Source organism: Alligator mississippiensis, chromosome 4 (assembly GCF_030867095.1).
Source record: "Alligator mississippiensis isolate rAllMis1 chromosome 4, rAllMis1, whole genome shotgun sequence".
NCBI lineage: Eukaryota > Metazoa > Chordata > Crocodylia > Alligatoridae > Alligator > Alligator mississippiensis.
In genome coordinates, this window is record NC_081827.1 from 222098487 (window position 1) to 222121772 (window position 23286).

A 23286-nucleotide genomic window follows, 5' to 3' on the forward strand; every position below is an offset into this window, starting at 1 on the left:
GCTGGCTGATATTCTCTATTACAGAGGTTCTGCTGCATTTCAGACATGCTTCCTTCTCTTCCTTTGGCTTCTGTGATTTGTTTTTCTGGGGTTCCCTTCCCTTGCTATGGACATTCTTCCAAAGATTTTATGTCCATCCTCCTCTGCTGGTGCCCTTGCAGAGCATCTTCTAATCATGGCTCTCTCATCTTTTCTTTCTGTTCTTAGTATTTTGATGATGTCATTAGCTCCATTGGTTTAACTATACCAGTGGCGGCTTGCTTTTTTGGCTAGTGTGCCCAATTGAGACACAAGCCCTTTTTTGTAGCACTATTCTGCCAGGCACTATACTGTCAGTGCCCAGAGCCCCCCTGTTTCTATTCCTGTACACCCTTTATTGAGCATCCAGGGCTCACATGCCACTCTTGGCATGCATGATGCAGGCTGGCCACCCCAAGCTATATTCTGTACAGTAATAACATTCTAACTATACTTTACCATATCTCTCTCCTATGATTTAATTACATACACCTTGCTGTTTTTCAGGACAGCTTTTCACATCTTCCTCTGGCTAATGAACTTTGAATGAATGTAAGGTTGCACTAATGATAGGATTTATTTGTACAGAATTATAAAAAAAAATCCAACTCTGTCTCCATCTCTACAAATGAACTATTACTATCACAAAGTACAGCTAATAAATCAAAAGTCACAAATACAAACTTTTAACAGTATGATTCATTACGTAAAAGTTAGCAAATAAGAATATGAATGAATATCCAGCTTGTTACTCAATAATTTGTTCAAACAACTGGCTGCTAATACAATCAAGTGAGTTTCAAGCAGGAACAATATAAAGTCCAATATAATCCATAGGATCCAGTTCCTTACTTGTACTTCTAACAAGTTTATTTCAAATCTTTCTTATAAAGTACACACTGATTTGCAAATCATGCCTACTGTACATAAAGGAGTTGTCACTGTAGGTAGACACTGCATTTTAGTAAACTAGTACTTATAGCTATGTAAAAAAATAATCTCTGGATTTAGAGGATTAACTAAAATGGTGATGTTTATTACACTTCTCCAAAATGTGATTCTTTGATGAAGTGATACATAACTAATCATACAGTTAAAAGTTTGTATTTGTATATGTTAGGCAAGAATCTCAGACTTGCCTGTTATAATGTCTAGACACCTCTTCAGTTGGCAACAGAACTCCTCAGGACAACAAAATGTCCTGAGAAAAATGTATTTAAAGATTGAGGAGAGAGGTGTTAAGTGACTTGCTCAAAGGAAACCAAGAAACTAAATTTTAGAACTAGAAATAAAATTTAGGTCTGAATAGCTAAATCCAGGATCAGTACGTTACATTCCAGGGAAATAATTTCAGTTTATACCAGTTTCTCTGTACCAAATTGGTCCTCTTTTCTGAAAACAAAAATGTCAGGGAAAGAGAGGAGACAATTAGCTATTCAATCTATCCTTTTCTCCAGCTTATATAGCGGTGGGCTTTTTAAAAAATTATTATTATTGTGCTAGAGTCTGCCAAAATAGTAACCTTTTTTTCTATTACTTTCTGTCCAGTAGGTGCTCTCACACATACAGTATCAGTGGTTAGAAAACTGATATAAATTTGAGTGAAAGTTATATCAGTTTTTTTGTTGACACCCCATGAAAAAAGAGCTAATTTACTTCATCAGGTGGTGGGTTACTATTAATCCCATGAAAAATAAAAAATGGTAGTTTATTCCTCTGATAGCAGTGTGAACAATTTGGGAAGTGCTAGCTCTATAATAGTTGAGAATAAAAATAAAACAAACATTTTAATCTGCACTGACAGAACATATTGTCCTAACTGCATGATCACTGTGCCCTGTGGCTCTTGTAGATGAGAGAAATCAAGAGAAAAAAAGGGCACAACTTCAAATCTAAAGTAATTATATCTTAATAAGCACTGCCTTTCTTAAATCCATAGGTTTTAGTATTCAAGGTTGCACATAGCTAAAACTGAACATTTGATATCCGTTCCATTTGCTAACAGTTACTATATTAATATTTAATATATTGGAAAGTATTTTTAAATTCATAACCTAGAGAATGAAAAGTACCATAAAAATCAAATAATATTAATGACTTATTTAAAAGAGAATTCCATTTAACACTAGTTCAACCAGACCACCTTAATTTTGTGCATAAATGGTAAATGTATTTGGATGTAAGCTGACTTTTGTTAAAACTATTTTGTTTTTAATTTCACCCGGGGTTTAAAATACAGTTTTATATATGGCTAATGTAATCTGCTCGTTAAAGAAATTATGGCATTTGCTGCAAATTTACAGTATAACATGAATGCAATTATACCATTTGATAAATAAGGAATAACAACAACTGAGGTGAAGAACTATCATCATTACTTTCATATCAAAATGTTTTACTTGCACAGCTATAACTGCTTACTTCACAATTGCAATTGCACTATTGGTTTTCTATACTTATAGGTTTGCACTGAGATCTTAAAGCTACATCTATCTTTTTACTAACCTGTAAGGCTATCTGGACGTGGAGGGACCATTCTCTCATAGATATCAAACTGTTGCCCATACTGGTCTATATCATGAATTGTTCTTTGTAATGCTGTTCCCAAATGTTGTGGTACTGCAGTCATGCCAGAGCGTTTTGGGGAAGAAGATGTTATCTGGGATTGGGATGGAGAAGCTACTCTTGTTTGTGCATCAGTGAGGGCAAGAGGTGAGCCAACTCTTGCTGATGTTTGGTACTGAGAAGTTCCTCCATTGGGACTGGCTGTTTGCCTCGATGTAACCGAACTGATTCGCCGCACAGCTGTTGGTGAAGCGGGTCTCTGTGTTGAATATGGAGATGCTGCTCGCTGCACTGGTAATGTAGTAGATGAATATGCATTAGAAGTTAGGGGTCGAGATTCAGTAACTGATGGAGAGCCATATCCACTTCCTAAAGAAGTTCTCAGTGATCCCCTTGAAGGTGACACACCTGTGCTGACAACATACGAAGGAGACTGTGCTCTGGATGGAACTGAACTAACACGTCTCATGGCTCGGTTGGCAGCAATATTTACTGATGGCTGTTTATGAAGAAAAAAAATAGGTTTATTAAGTTCAGGGTCTTGGCCAAGTAATTAATTTGTCTTCCATGATACAACCAGAAAACCTATAAAAAAAGTGCACAGTTCAAAAGTAACCACATTAACTTTTATTTTAATCTTCATATTTATCTACCTAAACTTTACTTTGAAATGTCTTCCCCCTGCAAAAACTCATCTCAGCTGAAGTCTTTAACCATTTCTCCCTCAAAAAATAGCAAAAACATAAAAAAAATAAAATATTCTACATTCTGTAATTCTTAGTTCTTTCCTGGGTTTTTTTTTCCTTTTTCTCCCCACAGCTCTAATAGCTTATTATTACTGAATCTTTTTTCTAGTTATATATAGACAGTACTATATTATAGGACAGATGGGATAAAACAGAAAAAGAAGTTCTTGTGCCTATCTGATTCACAAACACAGTTGAGAAAATAGGATAGAAAACATGGTAATACAAAAAAGTCAGTCTCTAAATGTAAGATTTATGCACAAATATAAATTTAAGGTTACAAAAGAAAAGTCTCAGAGATAAACAGCTATACTTCAGCTATAGTTCTGTCCAGATAAGATACAAATAATGTACCAGTTAGCCAGGTGTATTTTAGGTTTTTCTCTTGGTTTCAATTATAAGGAATTACATTTCTGCCTGCCTGCTTGCCAAGTGATGCCTATGTTAAATTTTTTCCTTGTGAACTGTTACTAATTCATAAATGCTTTTGAAGTCTATTAAGTTACTTAAATTCTTGCATATAAAAAAAAGAGTTACATATATATTATGTTCAAACTATATTCAACTATGTAACTTAGATAAATTGCTATGCTGAGCATACCTGAACTAATGTTTGTCCTTCAGCACGTGAGCTTCTCACCACATGATTATTCGTTGTTCCAATAAATGAATGCTGCTGTCTATTTTCTGATTTGCCCAAGTTCTGGCTGTTATGGAAACTGCTTACTTCCTGGTAACCACTATCAGAGTAAGAATTCATTTGTGTTGAACTTCTTGAGTTACCTACTGACCCTGTAGAAATCAAACCAGTATGAGAACAAACTATTATACAATTTTGACAAAAAGCAATAGAGAAATAAGATTCAAGTATTTAAAAACTATACAACAGACCCTCACTTTCATGAAGAGATGTCTGTTCTGGTGAGTAGAGATTGCCTTGTTCTGGTTCTGATCTAATGTGGTAAGTATTGGTATGGATGTTGTCAGATGCTCTAGATTTGCTTACACCTGCATTTGGCGCATCTGAAAGCAAAGTTTTATTAGTTAAAACTATGTCATACAAATTTGACATAAATTCAGGTTCTCAAGCAGATATTTATCATCCTATGCACCACCTCTAACAAAAAACTTGGATGCTACATTATGATCATAAATGCATACTTCCACTGGTATACAAGTATTAACTTACCAACATTTTATCTGTTCCTTATGCATATGAGAATTTTTGAGGCTCGTGTCAAATTTTGCATTTTGTTATGTTTTTCCAACCTATTTTTGATGCAAAATGCAGATGAGCTTCTAAAAAGCACACAGAGTAATATGTGTTTCTATGCCGAAAAGGGACTATAAAATGACATCTTCTTACCTAATAGATTTATGCTCTGTGTATATTTCAGTCTAGTAACTGTCAAGCAAAGAAGAAAAGCCTTTTTATTCAAGTCCTATTATTGGTATAGAGTTAATGGAATTAAAATGCTAATGTGTGCATGGCCAACAAAAATATTTGCAAAGTCACTTATACACATGCAAATCAATTTGCTACAATAAGACTACAGAGGTGTCACTGAGAGCCTGATCTGACCCACAGAACCTTAATTACTATGGCTGAATGTGTAAATGAAAAGAATCCAGCTTGACTTTGAGATTCCAGTTTGAGATTGCAGGCATAAGAATTATAAAAAAAAAATAATGTTTTTTTGTGAGCATATCTGATAGCAAATCATTGAGTACACTTGGAAACCTATTAAAGTATGTTTATGATTTACATTTTAGAGCAGGATCACACTGTCTATAAGAAAACTGAACTGAACTCTGATACATTCTTCAAACAACTTTCCTTATTTACCTCTACAGAATACACAGCTGATTTGCGATTCACAAAAAATGAAGTGCCAGTGTTGGCTTTTTAGCAAGAAAATGGATCAGTACAATGTTTAATGTGTGGAAAACTGTGTTGCATAAAGAATGGTACTGATAAAGCTGCTATTTAAGGAAAAGGCACATAGTCCTTAAATAACTCCTTCCTTCCAATGTCTTGTCTTTTTAAATTCTAATCTTCATGACATAAGCTTTTTACATTTCTACTTGTGCAAAATGTAGGATCTTTCATTCTGGAGATCTGACATTTTTGCTACCTTTTTTCGTCAAAGGTCAGTTTCATTAGCCTGCCAGCCTAAAAAGCAAAAAACTTATTCTCCTCTAAACTTGCAATTTATATGGCTGTAATAAGCAATGGAAAACACAGAATAAGTGATGGAAAATGTTACAATATATATATAATTGTTCCTGACACAAGCATAAGCTTTCACGGCTACTTCTAAACCCAAATCTGCTCTGTATGGTTGCATGTCTGTCAGGATACTGAGACAGCCATTATTAGTTCCTATTTTCAGATCAGTCCCATTTTTATTTTAAGAGAAAATGACACAATGCTAGATTTGGAACAAGTTGGCAGTGGTATATTTTCATTCCTTCAGAAGTGATCTTTCTTTTAAAATTTACTTTTACAGGATTTCAGCAACTGCTTTGGCTCGATTTCAATTAATTTAGCTGCTGAATGTATTCAAGACATCAACTACATTCCAGTCAATAAACATGATTCCTCCTCAACTAGGACTCTTTGATTTTATAACCTAAAAGGTTTTGAAATGCAATGAAGTAAAAATGTGCAATAGAGTGTCAAATAAGAAGACTGTTTATGTAGTAACATGACTTCTGAGCACTGGGTATCCAGCCATTCATGATGCAGGTAATCAAAAATATGCACGAAGACAGACTGGAATATATCTGGATCAAACTGTGAGTTCTGTGCTGTATTGTAACCTCCATTTGGTACTGTGTGCCAAATACATCTAATTTTGACAAAGCCTAGATTATGATTTATTCCTGACAGCCATTCTGTTTGATACATTTAAGGGTGATCTCTGAAAAGCCATCAACACAACTATCTAGGGTCATTTTACCCTACTACCGACTCATCTCATGGAAAAATGGGATCTACGTAGAGCTTAGCTTGCGGAAGGAATTGGAGTTTTTGGGCATTTGTATACGTTTGCGCTGCAGTGCCAGGCACTTTTAAAAGGGCCGGGAGCTGCAGCACATGCATTTGTATAAGTGGTGAAATGTGCATCAGTGCTCAGAAAATGGCAGCAGCGCGCTTTTGAACTAAAATACATCGAATGCGTTTTAGTTCAAAAGTGCACTGCCACTATTTTCTCAGCACTGATGCACATTTCACCATTTATACAAATGTATGTGACGCGGCACCAGGCGCATCAGTTTGCATGCGGAGCACACAAATGTATGTGTATAAATGCTCCCTCTGTCGGGGCAGAAAGGAACTTAGACTGTGTTTAAGGGAAGATGGATGTCTGAAGAGGAAACCCATGTAAAATGACTGGGATAGAGAAAGAGGAGGAGGGACTCTGCCTATCCTGAAGTGATAAAAAAAGACCTCTCATTCACAAAAAGGAATGAGAGATAAGACTGCAGTAGTGAGGTTGGGAGATGCAAGTCTCAGGACTTCCAATAACTTCTGTAAGTCTTAAGCAAGAGTGAAAGAAAGAAACAAACTAAAGAGTTAAGTGACTGTTGTTAAAACCTTCCTCCGCTAAGTTTGTGTTCCTTGCTTTCCTGCCACCCTGCCCAAGAGGAATTAAATTAGAAGCCAGTATGCCCACAGCTAACCATCTAACCCATAGCTAGATAAAACTCTGAGGGTGTGTACAGAGTTAGGAGACTTGGCTCAGAGTCTGAGCCCAAGAACATGTTCCAAAAACAGAGAACTAGAAATAGTGGCTGGACTCTACCCAGAGGCAGAAGGTTTAAAAGCACAGAGGACCCAGGGTTCAGAAGTAGGCTAAGTAGTCTCACATACTAGTAATTGCGGCTCAAGTGTATTGCATTTGTACATTTATATTTCTAGGACATAGTCTGATAGACAGTGAGTTTCAAGAATATTCCAGAAGGCAAAACACTCTTGCATGAACTCACTATTGCAGGCCAAAAATTCAGAGTGAAGATTTTTTTTATTCATTATCATATGTGTAGTCAATGCATACTTGAAAGTCAAACACATCTGGACTGCAGCTATATTGAAGCCATGGCAGCTACAGTGGGCACTTACATACATGCCTGAAACCTGCTCCAATGCGTGCTAATTAGCATACATCAGAGCAGACTCAATTAATCTGCTGCTCGATTATTCAAGGCTGCTAGTGTGCTAATTAGCATGCTCTAGCATCCCCCCGTCATGTGTATTCAGTATCCCTGCACTTCCCTGCACACCGCCATTTTGAAGTGTGGGACACTGAATATACAAGATGCTGTGGGTGCTTTAATTAGAGCAGCTTTTGCCTAAGAGCACGTGTAAAGATACCCATTAAGACCAAAGCCAAAATTAGTGTGGTACTAGTTTGGGGCAGCTAATCCTGAATACTGGGAAGTACTGGGGAGCATGCATGCAAAATTTCAGGAGGTACTGAAGAACAAAGCAGTTGATCTGCTAATAAAATCTGATATTTCTTGTTAAAAGCAGCTACAGTGTCAGGGGTGGAAGGATAGCAACGTAACTAATATGTAAAAAAAACCACCCCATGCTTGGAAATGGTATTCCAGTGAATTTTTACTTTAATATCAAAGAAATGTCATAATAAAACTGAAAATAGTTATAGGACCTCTAAATGGGGATTACATAGATAAAACAGAATGGCTTTTACACAGGAAATATGTGTCTTTAAATTAAAGAGAATTTACTTAAAAGTTTTATAGTTAATCTTTCAAATATTCTTTGACACATTTTTAAATACTTCAGAAGAATCAGGGAAAAATAAAGTACTATCATATATTAGAAACATGATAATTGACAAAACAAATGATAGGAAAAAATAATCAAATTGTAGGTTCTTACAATAATTATAAACCTCCTTGAAAGAAGACTTGGGTGTTTCTAAAAAGGGATTAATAATATCTATCCAGTTCTGTCCCCTGGTGTAAAACAACCAGTGTTAAGATACACGAAGAACAGAACAGAAGGTAACGATGAAAATGTAACGAAGTCATTGAAATAAATCAGTGAAACATCAACAACTGGAACCCTGTCAATTCTGTTAATTTGTTCTCAAACACTATAACAGAAATAAGAGGTTCATAGATTGGTGATGAAAAGCTTCCCTTACGAAGAGGGACTATAATGCTCAGAACTGTGTAATTTGGATGGCAGACTAAATAAATTACATTATTAGATTTATATAAAATTTAAATTAAGGTATATTGAACTTTCCTATTTATATATTCTCATAATATAAGAACAAGAAGTAACATTCAATAAGAATGAAAGGTAGCAAATTTTAAATGTCTATCCCCTCCAAAACCAATGCATAATTAGCATGGGAAATTGTCAGAAATATTTAGTGAAACAGAGATAAGCAGTATCCATTAAAAAAAAAAGACTGTACATTTATGTAGACATTAGACAGATTTAAAAAACAATGTAGAACTGGAGCTATAGAGAGAGAAACAAATTTCATGCTTAACATAAAATTTCTGGTATCGACATGTTAGTATAGGCACTGAAAGAAGTCATGTTTTGTCACACGATCAGCCCCCTGAAACACTCTACAGCTGTGCCCTGATAGAAATTCATGATGGTAGAATGCTTTAAAAGTGCCCAATAGCACAACAATCAAAATCCTGATTACACGAGATTTCAGATTAAGGCATTGCAAAGCAGAACACCTGCATTAACTTCTGTCAGTCCCTGCTGGGAGCAGGGGTAGACTAATGCAGCTACACCCCACATCTGGTACTGTCTTCAGATTGGGAGAGGGAGCAGAGAGGGGATGGGGTTTGGCCAGCTTGAGCTGGAGGGTGAGGCAGGCGGACTGGAGCCTCCTTGCCAAGGCAAGCTGGGCAAACCCTAAACCAAGATCCCTCCCCTCCTTTCTCCCCTTTCTCTTCCTGAAGATAGCACCAGAACTGGTGGGGGGAGGGGAGGAGGCTAGAGGAAAGAGGCTGCAGACATGCAGCCACTCCAAACTGGAGCTTGATTCGGCCCCCCACCCTGCCACACCCACCCAACAGTGAATGTCTGGTTGGGTCAAGGGGATCGCTATAACTTAGGAGTGGGCAAAACATGGCTCACAGGCCAGATCCGGCCCACCAGACCATTCCAGCTGAGATCCGGCCCACCAGACCATTCCAGATCACGGGCCAGATCCAGCCCACTAGCCCAGGAGGCCACTCCAAAAGACAATTATTACTGGCCCATGGCTGTCCCTTCTGAAAGCTGGTGGGAGGCGCAGGCTTTCAGAGGTGCTGGCTGTAGCAGCAGCTTGGGCTCTGGTTGCTAAGCAACCAACCCCCATGTAACAGGGAGCTGATTCCTAGCCCGTGTTACATTCAGGAACAAGGCATTCGCTAGGCTTGCCACTTCCCGATATTGAGCCCCATGCAGAGTCCACACCCCACTGGAAGACCTATCTCAAGCCAGCCAGAGTTGGATCTCCTCCAGGGATGCCAGCTGGGGATCTGAAGTAAGGTGGACCGATCATGGCAGGGAAGACCCCTAGCTTCACCCAGCAGTTGGAGTATGCAGCTGGGTTGAACCATGAAGTGACTGAACTCCAAAAGCAGGGGATTCCCTGGCTATAGAGGACCACGTGGTGTCAGCAGCGGAACCTGACTGGACCATGTAGAAGCAGGCCCATTTTTCATAGATTTCATAGACATTAGGGGCTGGAAGAGACCTTGCAAGATCGAGTCCAGCCCCCTTGCCATAGGCAAGAAGTCTGTTGGGGTCCCAGCAAGATAAGCATCCAAATGCTTTTTGAAAGAGTCCAGAGTAGGTGCTTGCACTACCTCTGGGGGGAGTCTGTTTGAGACCTTGGACACTCGGGACCAGTATAGAAGTTTTTCCTTATGTCTAGTCTAACTCAGCCTTCCAGAAGTTTGTGGTCGTTAGACCTTGTTATCCCTTGGGGAGCCCTTGTGAACAACTGTTTTCCCAGATCCTGGTGCACCTCCCTTATGTAATTATAGGCTGCCACCAAGTCTCCCCTGAGCATTCTCTTCTCCAGGCTGAAGAGTCCCATGTTCCTCAGCTTCTCCTCATAAGGCTTACTCTCTTGGCCCTTGATCATGTGAATGGCTCTCCTTTGGACTCTCTAAAGCTTATCCACATCCCTCCTGAAGCAAGGGCCCAAAACTGGACACAGTACTCCAGTTGCGGCCTCACTAAGGCCGAGTAAAGTGGGAGGATGAGGTACCTGGTTTTGCCTGAAGTGCATTGGTGGATGCATGCCAGTGTGGTTTGCTTTGCTGGCTATGGCATTGCATTGGTGGCTCATACTCATCTTGTGGTCAATCAAGATGCCCAAGCCTCTTGGTCGCATGCATAGCACTGCCGAACCTATAGGTATGATGCTAGTTTTTCCTCCCAAGGTGGAGCACCGTGCACTTCTCTACATTGAATGCCATCAGGTTTTGGTCCACCCACCTTGAGAGCCTGTCCAGGTCGGTCTGCATCCCCAGCCTGCCCTCCAGTGTGACTGCCTTCCCCCATAGTTTAGTTTTGTCCTTAAACTTTGCCAGTCCGCATCTGACGCCCAAATCCAGATCATCAATGAAGATGTTGAAGAGTACTGGCCCAAGTACTGAGCCCTCCGGGACGCCACTGGTTGCCTTGTGCCATGTTGACTTGCTTCTGTTAACTAATACTCTTTGGGTCTGACCACAGAGCCAGTTCCCCAGCTATCAGACCATGAGATGATCAAGGCCACAGTTTCCCAGCTTAACCATGAGGACATCATGGGAGACTAAGTCAAAGGCTTTCTTGAAATCCAGATAGATTACATCAACCTCCTTTCCCTTTTCCAGGCAATGTGTCATCTGGTCAGAGAAGGAGACAAGGTTGGTCAGGAAAGACTTTCCAGCAACAAAACCATGTTGGCTGGCACTCAGAAAGTTGCTTTCCATTAGCCTGCTGCTGATGGAACCTTTGATGATTTTCTCCATGATCATTCCAGGGATGTATGTCAGACTGATTGACCTGTAATTTCCTGGATCTTCCTTCCTTCCTTTCTTGAAGATTGGGACCACATTGGCTCTTTTCCAATCTTCCAGTACCTCTCCCGAGCACCATGAGCTCTCAAATATCTTAGCCATAGGGCGTGCTATGATGTCCGCCAGCTCCTTTAGGACTCTTGGATTCATTCCATCTGGGCCTGTGGACTTATGGATGTCGAGCCTCTTGAGGTGTTCCTTCACTTCAATGGTGAAATGCTACGTCAATTGTGGGCCCATCTCCCGCCCCCTGGATGCTTTGTGTCCTGCCTGACAGGGTGACCCCTTTGGGCAGGTGGAAGACCAACATAAAGTAAACATTTAGGAGACTGACCTTTTGCTAAGCGTCAGGTGACTTAAATGAGAAGATCAGAGGTTCAGTTCTCCCCAGAGAGGGGAGAAGAGGCATTGTCTCTGTAATTAGAGTGGTGTATGCCTGTGTGGAGGCACAGGACTAGACTGAGCAGTGAGCAGACTACACTGTTGAATGGAAGGCTTAAGAGGATGAAAGACTAATGGTATAGTGAGATGGGTCAGTGAGACACGGCTGCTGAAGGACTTTGGTTAGCCAACAGCACTAGACAACTATAGGAAACCTGGATTCATGAGGCAAGAATCCTAACCCACGCTGGGTAAGACTGTTTACAGACTTTAACAAATATTCAGAGAAAGGTGGAGGGAAGGGACAGTACCCTCACCTGGGTTCAGCTGAGGGGTCACCCTTAGAGGACTGAGAGAAGAAAATGGGGTGAGACCTGGAACACAGTGGTCAGACTGCTGGGCATTAACCCGTGACCATTGTTTTGAAGATTATGGGTAAAAGATGCTGACTGCACCAACAGGAGTGGTGAGAAGAGGGCAAATGGGAGGTCAGAGCCCTGTGAAGAAGACCATCAGGGTGATGAAGCTGTAATTCTCATTGTATGACTATTAACCAATGGCTTCGCATTTCTTTTCCAACAAGCCATGGGAGGTGAGTGAGACAAAGCAGGCTGTGCTTCAGGCCCTAAGGATGGGAATAAGAGCTACCCATCCACAGCCCACCACTCCAGCCTGGCCTGACCCTCCCCCCAAGGGAGGGGGCACTGGAGACGGGAAGTTTATTCCTAGCAGAAGCTTCTGCTTGGTGGCCCCTGTCTATTCCCCAGCCCTCCCTCTACATGGGAGTAGAACTTAAGAAGGGGCCCAGGGACTCCTGTTGGGAGAAAGTTGGGGGAAATAGGGTGGGAGCCATGGGCGACTGCCCTGGTCTGTGTCTCATGTGAAACTCCTGAGTCTCTGGCTGGCCCAGCCCCAGTCATTGCTGCCACATGAGGCTCCTGGGACTCTGGTGGGGAGCCATACACCTTTGGGCCAGGCTAGGCCAGCTTTGTGCCTCCACCTCTGTAGGACTTTTGGCACTCCAGTTGGAAGCCATGGGGAGCCATGCACAATTGAGCCAGGCTGGACCAGCTCTGTGCTGCCATGTGTGGCTCCTGGTACTGCATCCAGGAGCTATGGGAGGTACATGCCTTCAGGTCAGGCTGGCCCTGTGCCCCTATGTTTGGCTCCTGGCACTGCAGCCAGGAGCCATGGGAGCTGTGCACCTTTGGGCTGGGTCAGGTTGGCTCTGTGCCACCACGTGTAGCTCCTGACACTGCAGCTGGAAGCTGTGGGAGCAATGTGCGATTGGGCCAGGTTGGCTCCGTGCCACCAGTTGGGAGGGGCGTGCCATCAAGCTGGGCTGAGTTGGCTCTGTGCCTCCACTGTGGCTCCTGGCAACGCAACCAGGAGCTGCAGGAGCTGTGCACCTTCAGGCTTGGCCAGGCTGGCTCTGTCTCACAATATGGGGTTCCCAGCACTGCAGCTGGGAGATTTAAGAGCGGTGTGCAATTAGGCTGGGTGGCTCTGTGCTACCACATGTGGCTTCCAGCACTCCAGCAGGAAGCTGCACATGGAGACACAGAGCTAGCCTGACCCAGCCTGATGGTGCATGGAGACATGGAGCCAGCATGGTCCAATGGCATGCAGCTCCTCACAGCTCCTGGCACTCCAGAGGGGAGCCATGCACCATCAGGCCAGGCCAGCTCTGTGTAGTCATGTGCAGCTCCTGGGACTTGGCTAGAGCCATGTGCCGCCCTCTGTCCTGTCCTTGCCCTTAGCCCTGTCCTCACCACCCCTGTAGCTGTACGCCTGTCACGGGCCATAATCACCTTGAGGGCCTGCCACCTGGTGCTGCTGCTGCTGCCAGTGATGGGTGCTGTGCACAATTTGGGAGGTCCCACACACACATCCCACCATATCCATACACACACCCACCCCTCCACACACCCCAAGCCCCACCCTCCCACTCCCACATACACATCTACCCACTCCCCCACAAACCCCACACCCACCCACCCATGCCCTCCCCCCACACACAATATATAAGAATAAGACTTTATTTTAAGCTATTATGCAATTGCCTCTGTATAGACTAGGCAAATGCACATAAATCAGGACAAAAATATTTTTTGAAATAAAATTAATATATGTTATAATAGATATTTTATTTTTAGTATATGATTTGGGTTTTTTTGGTTCCAAGATGGCAAAGTCCCCTCCCAAAAAGAGTACTTCTGGGGGCAAGTGGAGGGACAAAGGTCAGAGGTTAAGGGCAGGATTTCTAATCCCCAAATGGTGACCAGGGGGCAAGGCACCTGTCAAGAGATGAGGCTACCCTTGCAGCCCTCCACAGATCACCAAAAATTGTTAAGTGACCCTCCAGCAGAAATAGTTGCCCACCCCTGCTGTAACTCATGGCACTTTCTGTGATGTGCTCTGAGTAACAGCAGGAAGCTGCACGTCTGTCAGCACCCTATGTGTTCCAGTTTCTTCCACTTTCCTCTGAAGGTTATGTTACAGACCAGTGTTAGAAACTAGGTATATCTGACTAGATGGACTATGGATTTAACTTGACAGAGATTCCTTTCCCAGAAATTCCCACATTTCTAGGAAAGAAATTTGAAAAGTATATATTTAAAATTTTCAGTTCAAATAAAAGTAATGCAGTCATCTCTCCCTTAGCAACAACTAAGGGAAATTGTGTTTCATGTGATGATGTCAAAATAAATGTCAGAATTCATTCATTTGCAACACAACTGACTGTCAAGAGACCTTTCAAATAAATTCAGAATTAAGGAGAGTAAAGTCACTGTGAAAACACTAACATTCTGTGAAAACTTAGGTTCACATAGTAGCCTTTTTTATCCACTGAATCAGGACCCAAAGAGGGATAGCAGAAGGATGGAAGGACAATTTTACAGTTCAACCCTTTTTTCAGGAGGAGACATGATTATTCACATCTTTAAAGCATGCCACTTTGAGTGCAGAAATAAAAATTGAAAATCTGCTTCTGGGTTTCTTGAAAACTAGCCTCAAACTTCATCCATCAAATCTTTAAGAGGCTGTGGAAATTTCCAAAAATTGCTATAAAGGCACGCATGCATGCATCACAAATAATAGGTGGGTCATAACACTAAAGTGACCAAGGGGTCCATGAACATGGAGAAGGGGCTGAGCAGGGTACCAGCGGTCTGACAGCTCAGAGAAGGGGCTGCGTGTGGGACCAGGCAGCTGAGAGCTCAGGGAGAGGCTGAATAAGGGACCAGGAGGCTGAATAGGCCAGTTTGTGGCCCCTCCTTCCCTCTCCCTCCCGCCCCATTTTCAGCTTGGCATGAGGAAGCAGGAAAAAAAAAAAGGAACCCTTTGGGGCCAATGAGCAATAAACATGCCAGCTTCCAGGTGAGTTCACTAAGGAAGGTGTGCTTGGAAAAAGAGCAGTAAGAGAGAGAAGTCAGATTAAGAGACCCAGGGAAATGGCTGGAGGGTGTCTCAATGCGAGCCACTGTCACTGTCTCTGCTTGCACTTGTGAGGTTGGTGTCCAGGTAGGACCACTCATTATCACTTTTTCACCCAGGTCCAAGTTTGGTGCTTGGGGACTGTGCCTTGCAGGTTCCTTCCAGTGATGGCTAGGTCAGAGAGTGCCTGCAGTGTGAGCGGTGCCTGCTGGTGGGGTGTCTCAAGAAACAGGCAAGAAAACAACCGGAGAAGGTTGCAAGGCTATGAAACATCCTCTGCTATGAGAAGGTCATCGATTCGATGCTGGAGGAGACCTTCAGGATTGTGGAGGAAGAAATGCCTGATGCAGCGCTAGAGAAGAGAGAGGACATGGACACCCAAGATGGATGGAAGCTGGAGGTGTGTGGCTCCTGGCAGCAAGCAGAGATCTTCACCGCCACCTGCAGTGGTTCATCTGGAGAAGAGATATGCAGCCCTAGCAGCAGAGAGGAAGGAGCACGTTCCATTGGTGAGGAAAAGAGGCCAGGTCTTACCAAGGTGGGGAGGAAAGAGGTGACAACCACTAAGAAGTGATGGGTGGTGGTGGCTGGAGACTCCCTTCTGTGGAGGATGGAGGGAGCCAACTGCTGACCTGACCTGTTGTCTCGGGAGGTCTTCTGCTTGCCTGGAGCCTGGATCCAAGATGTCACGGAGGGACTACTGAGGCTCATCTGGCCCTCTACTACTACCCCCTGCTGCTCATCCATGTGGGCACCAATGATATTGCCAGGGGAGATCCTGAATGTATCAAAAGTAACTACAAGGCTCTGGGTGCACAGGAGAGGAGGCTGGTGCTCAGGTTGTGTTCTCGTTGATTCTTTCGGTCAAGGGAAAGGGCTCGAGCAGGAGCAGGTGCATCCTGCAGATCAACACCTGGGTGCATACGCTGTGTTGCCAGCAGGGCTTTGGCTTCTTCTACCATGGAATGTTCTTCCAAGAACGATTGCTGGGAAGAGGTGGCATCCCCCTGATGAAGAGCGGGAAGAACGTCTTCACAGACAGGCTCGCTAACCTGGCGAGGAGGGCTTTAAACTAGGTTCGCTGGGAATGGAGACCAAAGCCCTGAGGTTCGTGGGGAAGTTGCAGACCTGAAGGAAGAGCAAGCAGGAGTGGGCATCAGGGGAGGTGCTCTCATATTTCCTGAGAAATCAGGGCGATCAAGTAGTTAACTCAGGTGCCTGTACACAAATACAGAGAGCCTGGGAAACAAGCAGGAAGAATTGGAAGTCCTTGCACAGTCACGGAACTATGACGTGATTGAAATAAAAGAGGCTTGGTGGGATAGCTTGCATGACTGGAACACTGTCATGGATGGGTACAAACTGTTTAGAAAGGACAGGCAGGGGAGAAAAGGAGGAGTTGCACTTTATGTCAAAGAGCCATAAGATTGCTCAGAGCTGCAGTATGAAGCTGGAGATAGGCCTGTTGAGAATCGCTGGGTTAGGGTCAGAAGTGAAAGCAACAAGGGTGATGTCATGGTGGGGGTCTTCTACAGACCACGAGACCAGGAGGAAGTGGTGGATTAGGCTTTCTTCAAACAGCTAGTGGAAATTTCCCAATCACAGCCCCTGGTTCTCATGGAGGGACTTCAATCATCCTGACATCTGCTGGGAGGGCAAGACAGTAGTGCACAGGCAATCCAGGAAGCTTCTGGAGAGTGTTGGAGACAACTTCCTGGTGCAAGTTCTGGAGCAGCCAACTAGGGGCCATGTTCTTCTTGATCTGCTGCTCACAAATAGGGAAGATTTGGTGGGGAATGTAGTAGTGGATGGCAACTTGGGCAGCAATGACCACGAGATGATTGAGTTCAGGATCCTGAGAAAAGGCTGGAGAGCAGCAGGGTAAGGATCCTGGACTTCAGAAAAGCAGATTTCAACTCGCTCAGGGAACTCATGGGCAGGATCCCCTGGGAAGCCAGTCTGAGTGGGAGAGGAGTCCAGGAGAGCTGGTTGTATTTTAAAGAAGTCTTACTGACTGTGCAGAAACAAACCATCCCAATGTGCAGGAAGACTAGCAAGTGTGGCACAAGACCAGCTTGGCTTAGCACAGAACTCCTAAGTAAACTAAATCACAAAAAGGAAGCTTATAAAAAGTGGAAACTTAGACAAATAACTAGGGAAGAATAAAAGAGCATTGCTTGAGCATGCAGGGATGAAGTCAGGAAGGTCAAAGCGCAATTGGAGTTGCAGCTAACAAGGTATGTGAAGAGTAACAGGAAGGGTTTCTACAAGTAAGTCGGTAGCAAAAGGAGGATGAGGGAAAGTGTGGATCCCTTACTGAATGCGGGAGGCAACCTTTTGACAGAGGATGCAGAAAATGTTGAAGAATCAATGGCTTTTTTGCCTCAGTCTTCACTGGCAAAGTCAGTTCCCAGACTACTGCACTGGGCAGCACAGTTTGGGGAGGAGGTGAGTAGCCCTCAGTAGTAAAAAAACAGGTTAGGGACTACTTAGAAAAGCTGAACATGTACAAGTCCATGGGACCGGATGGGATGTACCTGAGGCTGCTGAGGGAGGTGCCTGATGTGATAGCAGAGCTATTGGCCATCATCTTTGAAAACTCATGGTGATCAGGACAGGTCCAAGATGATTGGAAAAGGGGAAACATAGTGCCCATATTTAAAAAAGGGAAAAAGAAGGATCTAGGGAACTACAGACCAGTCAGACTCACCTCAATCCCTGGAAAAATCATGGAGCAGATCCTCAAGGAATCCATTTCTAAGCACTTGGAGGAGAAAAAGGTGATTAGGAACAGTCAGCATGGATTCACCAGGGGCAAGGCATGCCATCCAACCCGATTGCCTTCTATGATGAGACAACTGGCTCTGTGGATGCGGGGAGACTGGTGGATGTGGTGTACCTTGATTTTAGCAAGGCTTTTGATAGGGTCTCCCACAACACTCTTGCAGGCAAGCTATGCAAGTATGGACTGAATGAATGGACTATAAGGTGGATAGAAAACTGTGTGGAGCATTGGGCTCAGAGGGTAGTAATCAATAGCTTGATGTTCAACTGGCAGCCAGTATCAAGTGGAGTGCCCCTGGGGTCAGTCCTGGGTTTGGTTTTGTTCAACGTCTTCATTAACCACCTGGAAGATGGCTTAAAGTGCACCCTTAGCAAGTTTGCAGATGACACCAAGCTTGGGGTAGCAGTAGATATACTGGAGGGTAGGGTTAGGATTCAGAATGATCTAGATAAATTGGAGGATTGAGCCAAAAGGAATCTCATGAGTGAGGGCTTTAAAATGGTATTTAGAGGTTTGCTTTTGGGAACTGGCTTATAGGTAAAGTAGAAATGCATTAGAATAATGGCACACAGCAACAGCAAGGATTAATTGATTTTTAAAAGCCTGTTTCTGAAAGTTTCCTCAAGGCCTGTTGTGTCTGACAGGCAAGCAGTGAGCAGACACACAGGCCGGGAAATTAAAGACATGTACCACACTGTTCCATAACATGAAATAAGGTGGCACCAGGTCACAGTGCCCAGTGCAGAGCCCTTGGGATTTTCGGTTTTGGGGGAACAGACCAAATTAGGAGGACACTGGGAAAGCCCAAATTAGGATGTGTGCATGTGATGGGTTTATGAAACAAAGGAATATGCTGACAGGACAGAACTTGGATAGTATGACGACCACAGAGAGACCAAACAGTGTTGGCCACAAATGAAGTCATCACAGAGGGAAAAAGAATACAAGAGGAGGGATTTCAAAGCAACAAAGGGTCCCAAGAGGGGAACTGGAGGACACTATGGACAGAGGGGACACCATAAGCCCATCTCACCCACCCCACCGGGGTGGGCTTTGGCTCCAAACATTCATGAGAGAACCTCAGAATGAAGCATGTGTACTGGCCAGATGTACCTTGACTCTGATGACAGATCTAGGACTGGTAGATATAGAATTGTTTGCATTATTCTTATCTGCTATCACTGTGTATCAATAGCATTTGTCTGTTACTGAATAGAAAGGTCATGGTTGGTCTGAGGGTTTGTGTCTGCCCAGAACAAGGTATCTGGGTCATAAATCCAGTGCCAACAATGAGGTTCAACAAGGACAAGTGCAAAGTTCTGCACTTAAGTCCCATGAACCAGTACAGGCTAGAGGCTGACTGGCTGGGCAGCAGCTCTGAAGAAAAGGACCTGGGGGTTATAGTGGGTTATAGTGGACAGTAAGCTGAATATGAGTCAGCAGTGCCCTTGTTGCCAAAAAAGGCTAACGGCATCCTGGGCTGCATTGGTAGATGTGTTTCCAGTAGGTCAATGGAAGTGATTATTCCCCTCTATTCAGCACTGGTGTGGCCACATGTGGGAGTACTGTGTTCAGTTTTGGGCCCCCCACTACAAAAAAGATGTGGACAAATTGGACAGAGTCCAGCAGAGGGCAACAAAAATGGTGAGGGGGCTGAGGAGTATGACTTATGGAAAGACTGAGGGAACTGGGCTTATTTTAGTCTAGGGAAGAGGAGACAGAGGGGACTTAATAGCAGCCTTCAACTACCTGAAGGGAGGTTCAAAAGAGGATGGAGCTAGACTGTTCTCAGTGGTGGCAGATGGCAGAAGGAGCAACCATCTCCAGTTCCAGCACAGGAAGCTTAGGTTAGATGTTAGGAAGAATTTTCTCACTAAGAGGGTAATAAAACACTGGAACAGGTTACCGAGATAGGTGGTAGAAGCTCCATCCTTGGAAGCTAGACAAAGCTTTGGCTGGGATGATCTAGTTGGAGCTGGTCCTGCTTTGAGTGGGGGGTTGGACTAGATGACCTCCTGAGGTCCCTTCCAACCCTAACTTTCTATGATTCTGAAGGGGCTGAGAATGTAAATAGGTGACAAAAAGATTAACATCCACAAGGCTTGGTATGTGGTGTAGGGAAGGAATGGGGCCACGCAATTTGCCCTTAAGGCTACAAGTGCTCTGCAGGGGCATAGCAAAGAAGGACCTACTAGGCTTGAGGGCCAAGCTGAGATGAAGGGGGTCCAGGATAGGTCCAGTGGGGATTTGTGTGGACTTAGGCTGTTTTTCTAAAGTCCAAAGGCAGCCTCCCCTTATACTATCTCTAATAAGAACAAGGCATGGTAGGTAAGTGTATAAGGGAGGACCACACTAGTAGCTGAGCCAAGCAGGGAACATACGGCCTCCAGGGGGCATCACAGCTGCTCCTGTGGCCACAAACCTGCCACAATAACTAAATGCTTTTTTTGCTGCTTTACTGATCCTGCTTCTTTAGCTTCTAATATCATGAACTATAATTTAGAAAACTCTCTTTTAATATGGACATCTTAAGATCCTATGAGAATTCTGAAAATATAACTAGATTTTGGCTTACATTTTGTGTAAGAATACAGGCTCTTAAGAAATAAAATGAATGACATGGATCAATTCTGTATATGGTAGCCCAATGCAATATTTTTATAGGATATGTCAACATGCCATTTTGTTACTTGATTTGGTCTCATGCTGTGTATTATGCACAAGTTTGTTAAAAATGTATAAACTGAATAAAACACATGAAAAAAGCTCTTATTCAAAAAAATAATCTCTAAGCAGAGACTAGCATTACTACAGTAGCTGCATATTTATGAGAAAAGGGCGTTTTTTCCCTTTTCACAGTAGTAAAAGATACTTCTTTTGAGAGGCCTTGACCAATGTCTTGTTGGCATGTTAGAGGCAAACAACATTGTTCCTGTATCACTTTTTGCTTAAGACTACATTTATGAGAGGCATTTCTACAAAGTTATCTGCGAAAGCCAATCAAAATACAAGAATTAAACATCATAGAATTCATGTTGATTTTGCCAAATGAAAAAAGGTATAGCTTTCCTGTTCATAACAAGAGCAAGGCCACAAATCATTACTTTTACTATTAAATATTTATCTTGCATACCCAGAGGCCTGTCCAGGTGCAATACAAACACACTTGAAGACGCTGTTTCCTGCCCTGAAGAAGTTAAGACAAATCAGATAAGGCAAGGAAAGCATGAGATCAAAACAAATCAAACATGCTCTCAAAACCACTTTTAAAAACAATTATAAACAGTGTAAAAACACATTTACTTTATGCATGACAAGACTTCCTTGTATTTATCTCTAAAACTAATATCCTCGCTTGCTTCTGCCTCTCACTTCAAGAACCACCTCTTCTGTCTTTCTTAAAAGAAATCAGCAAATTACAGTTAAACTTAAGGGAAATTTGTATACTTTACTGGGATTCCCCAATACTTTATCCTAATTTCCCCTCAACTTAGAAGAAATCAGCAAATTATATCTAAATGTCCTAGCAGAAATGGGTCTTGAAGTGAGAGGTAGAAGCAGAGATGATATTAGTTTTAGAGAGAAATACAGGGAGGTCTTACCATGCATAAGGTGTACTAAGTAGCACGAGGATGAGAATGTTTGGGGCAAAGACTAATAGGTGGACAAATGTGGCACTGTTGGTGGGACAAATAAAGCAATGGGGTAATGTAATAAAAAGGTAAGAAAAGACAAGAGGTGTAACTCAATTATGCAGAGTCTTGAGAATGAAGACAAGAAACATGAAGTTTATGTGGTGAACCTAGATATGTCCATGGATGATTTCAAAATGGCACCTAACTCTTAAAGCCCTGAATAAAAATCATCTTAAAAGATGCATGTTGAATAAATTGTAGATGACAATTAAGGGTACAAGGGATGCTGGAGAGGAGGAAGTTATAGTAATCATGAAAAAAGATGAAAACCTGAATCACAATCTGGGCTAGCTGTACAGTGGGGGAAAAAAACAGATCTTAGAAATACCTGAATGTGCAAAACAAGAGTAGGACCAATTAAACAGGACCACTAAGTTTATGGGTCTGGATTTTGAGACAAAGATGGCACATGTCCAAGAGCATGAGAAAATGGAGGAGGAAAAAGGGATTTTGGAAAAAATGCAAATGTTTAGTTTTTATAACAGTAAGTTTAACTAGCACCAGCTTTGCTATCCAAACATTAGGATGGAGAATAACAGCATGTCATTGTTGGCTACAAATGTCCAACTCGGGATCCTTAAAATTCTGGTTTATTAGGCGGAGTGAAACACTGTAATGAAGTCAAATCATAACCTTGGGGCTGGTCCCCTCACACACACACATGCACACACACAGTAGTGAGCTACAAATGTTTGGGGGGGGGGCACCAGAGTCAGGTATACCTATCCTACAAGCTCTGGAGTCTGCTGTTGCTGGCCAGTCGAGGCTTCTTCCAGCGTGGTGTTATCCCCCAGAAGGGGGTCGCCGACTGGTCCTTCTGGCTGGACAGGTCAGGTGCTGGTCAAGTTGGAGATCAACAGGGTGCCGCTGAGGGTCACTTTTCATTGTTTTTTTATCTGTCCGTGGCAGACTTTGGTGACTCCCCAGTTTACAGGTTTGCCCAATCTAGGGGTCATTGACCCTCGTGGGACTTTCCCCTCGGTGGCTACTGGATGGCATCTGTCAGCCCCAGGTGTCATCCGCATGTATGTGCAGGTTTGGGAGTCTGTCCCAGGGACACCGGGGCTATAGGGAAACCCCAGCCCAAAACCAAAGGAAAAGAAAGTACATACTTACCTCTTGCAGGAGCCGAGGACAGCAGAAGAGCGCACGCTGGGAAACCACCCACGTGCTTCACTAGCTGCGCTCTCATCCAGCTGAAACCGGGTGATGTCAGCGAGAGACGCCACCCGGTGGGAATAAAGTGCGGCCCCGGGAGCACAGGAGGGAGGCTGCAGGAGACCACGGAGCCCGCAGAGAAGCCCGAGGTCAGAAGTGTGCACCCACGGGGTTTCTCTGCCTTGGGCAGGGAAAGCTGCAGCAGCGCTGGGAGCGGTGAAAGCCGCATCTACGAGGACTCCAGCTGCGGAGCCGACGAGAGAGCCGGTGGGAGAGCCGGCCGGGACGCCGGTGAAGGAACCGGTGGGAGAGCCGGCCGGGACGCCGGTGAAGGAACTGGTGGGAGAGCCGGCCGGGACGCCGGTGAAGGAACCGGTGGGAGAGCCGGCCGGGACGCCGGTGAAGGAACCGGTGGGAGAGCCGGCCGGGACGCTGGGGA

General features: G+C 43.6%; 1 protein-coding gene across 6 annotated transcripts in view; it reads right to left on the reverse strand.

Annotated features, from left to right (window-relative positions):
- Positions 1 to 23286, reverse strand: part of PKP4 (plakophilin 4) — a 272331-nt gene that overhangs the window by 94242 nt on the left and 154803 nt on the right. For 3 of the 6 annotated variants that reach the window (XM_059727363.1, XM_059727365.1, XM_019480299.2), the window contains 3 exons: positions 4221 to 4352; positions 3931 to 4121; positions 2524 to 3082 (listed from right to left, as the gene is read on the reverse strand). In XM_059727363.1, coding sequence (XP_059583346.1) covers positions 2524 to 3082; positions 3931 to 4121; positions 4221 to 4352 — 882 coding nt within the window. Of the gene's footprint in view, positions 1 to 2523; positions 3083 to 3930; positions 4152 to 4220; positions 4353 to 23286 lie in introns of all 6 variants that reach the window. The other 3 variants (XM_059727362.1, XM_019480298.2, XM_059727364.1) reach the window with 2 other exon arrangements.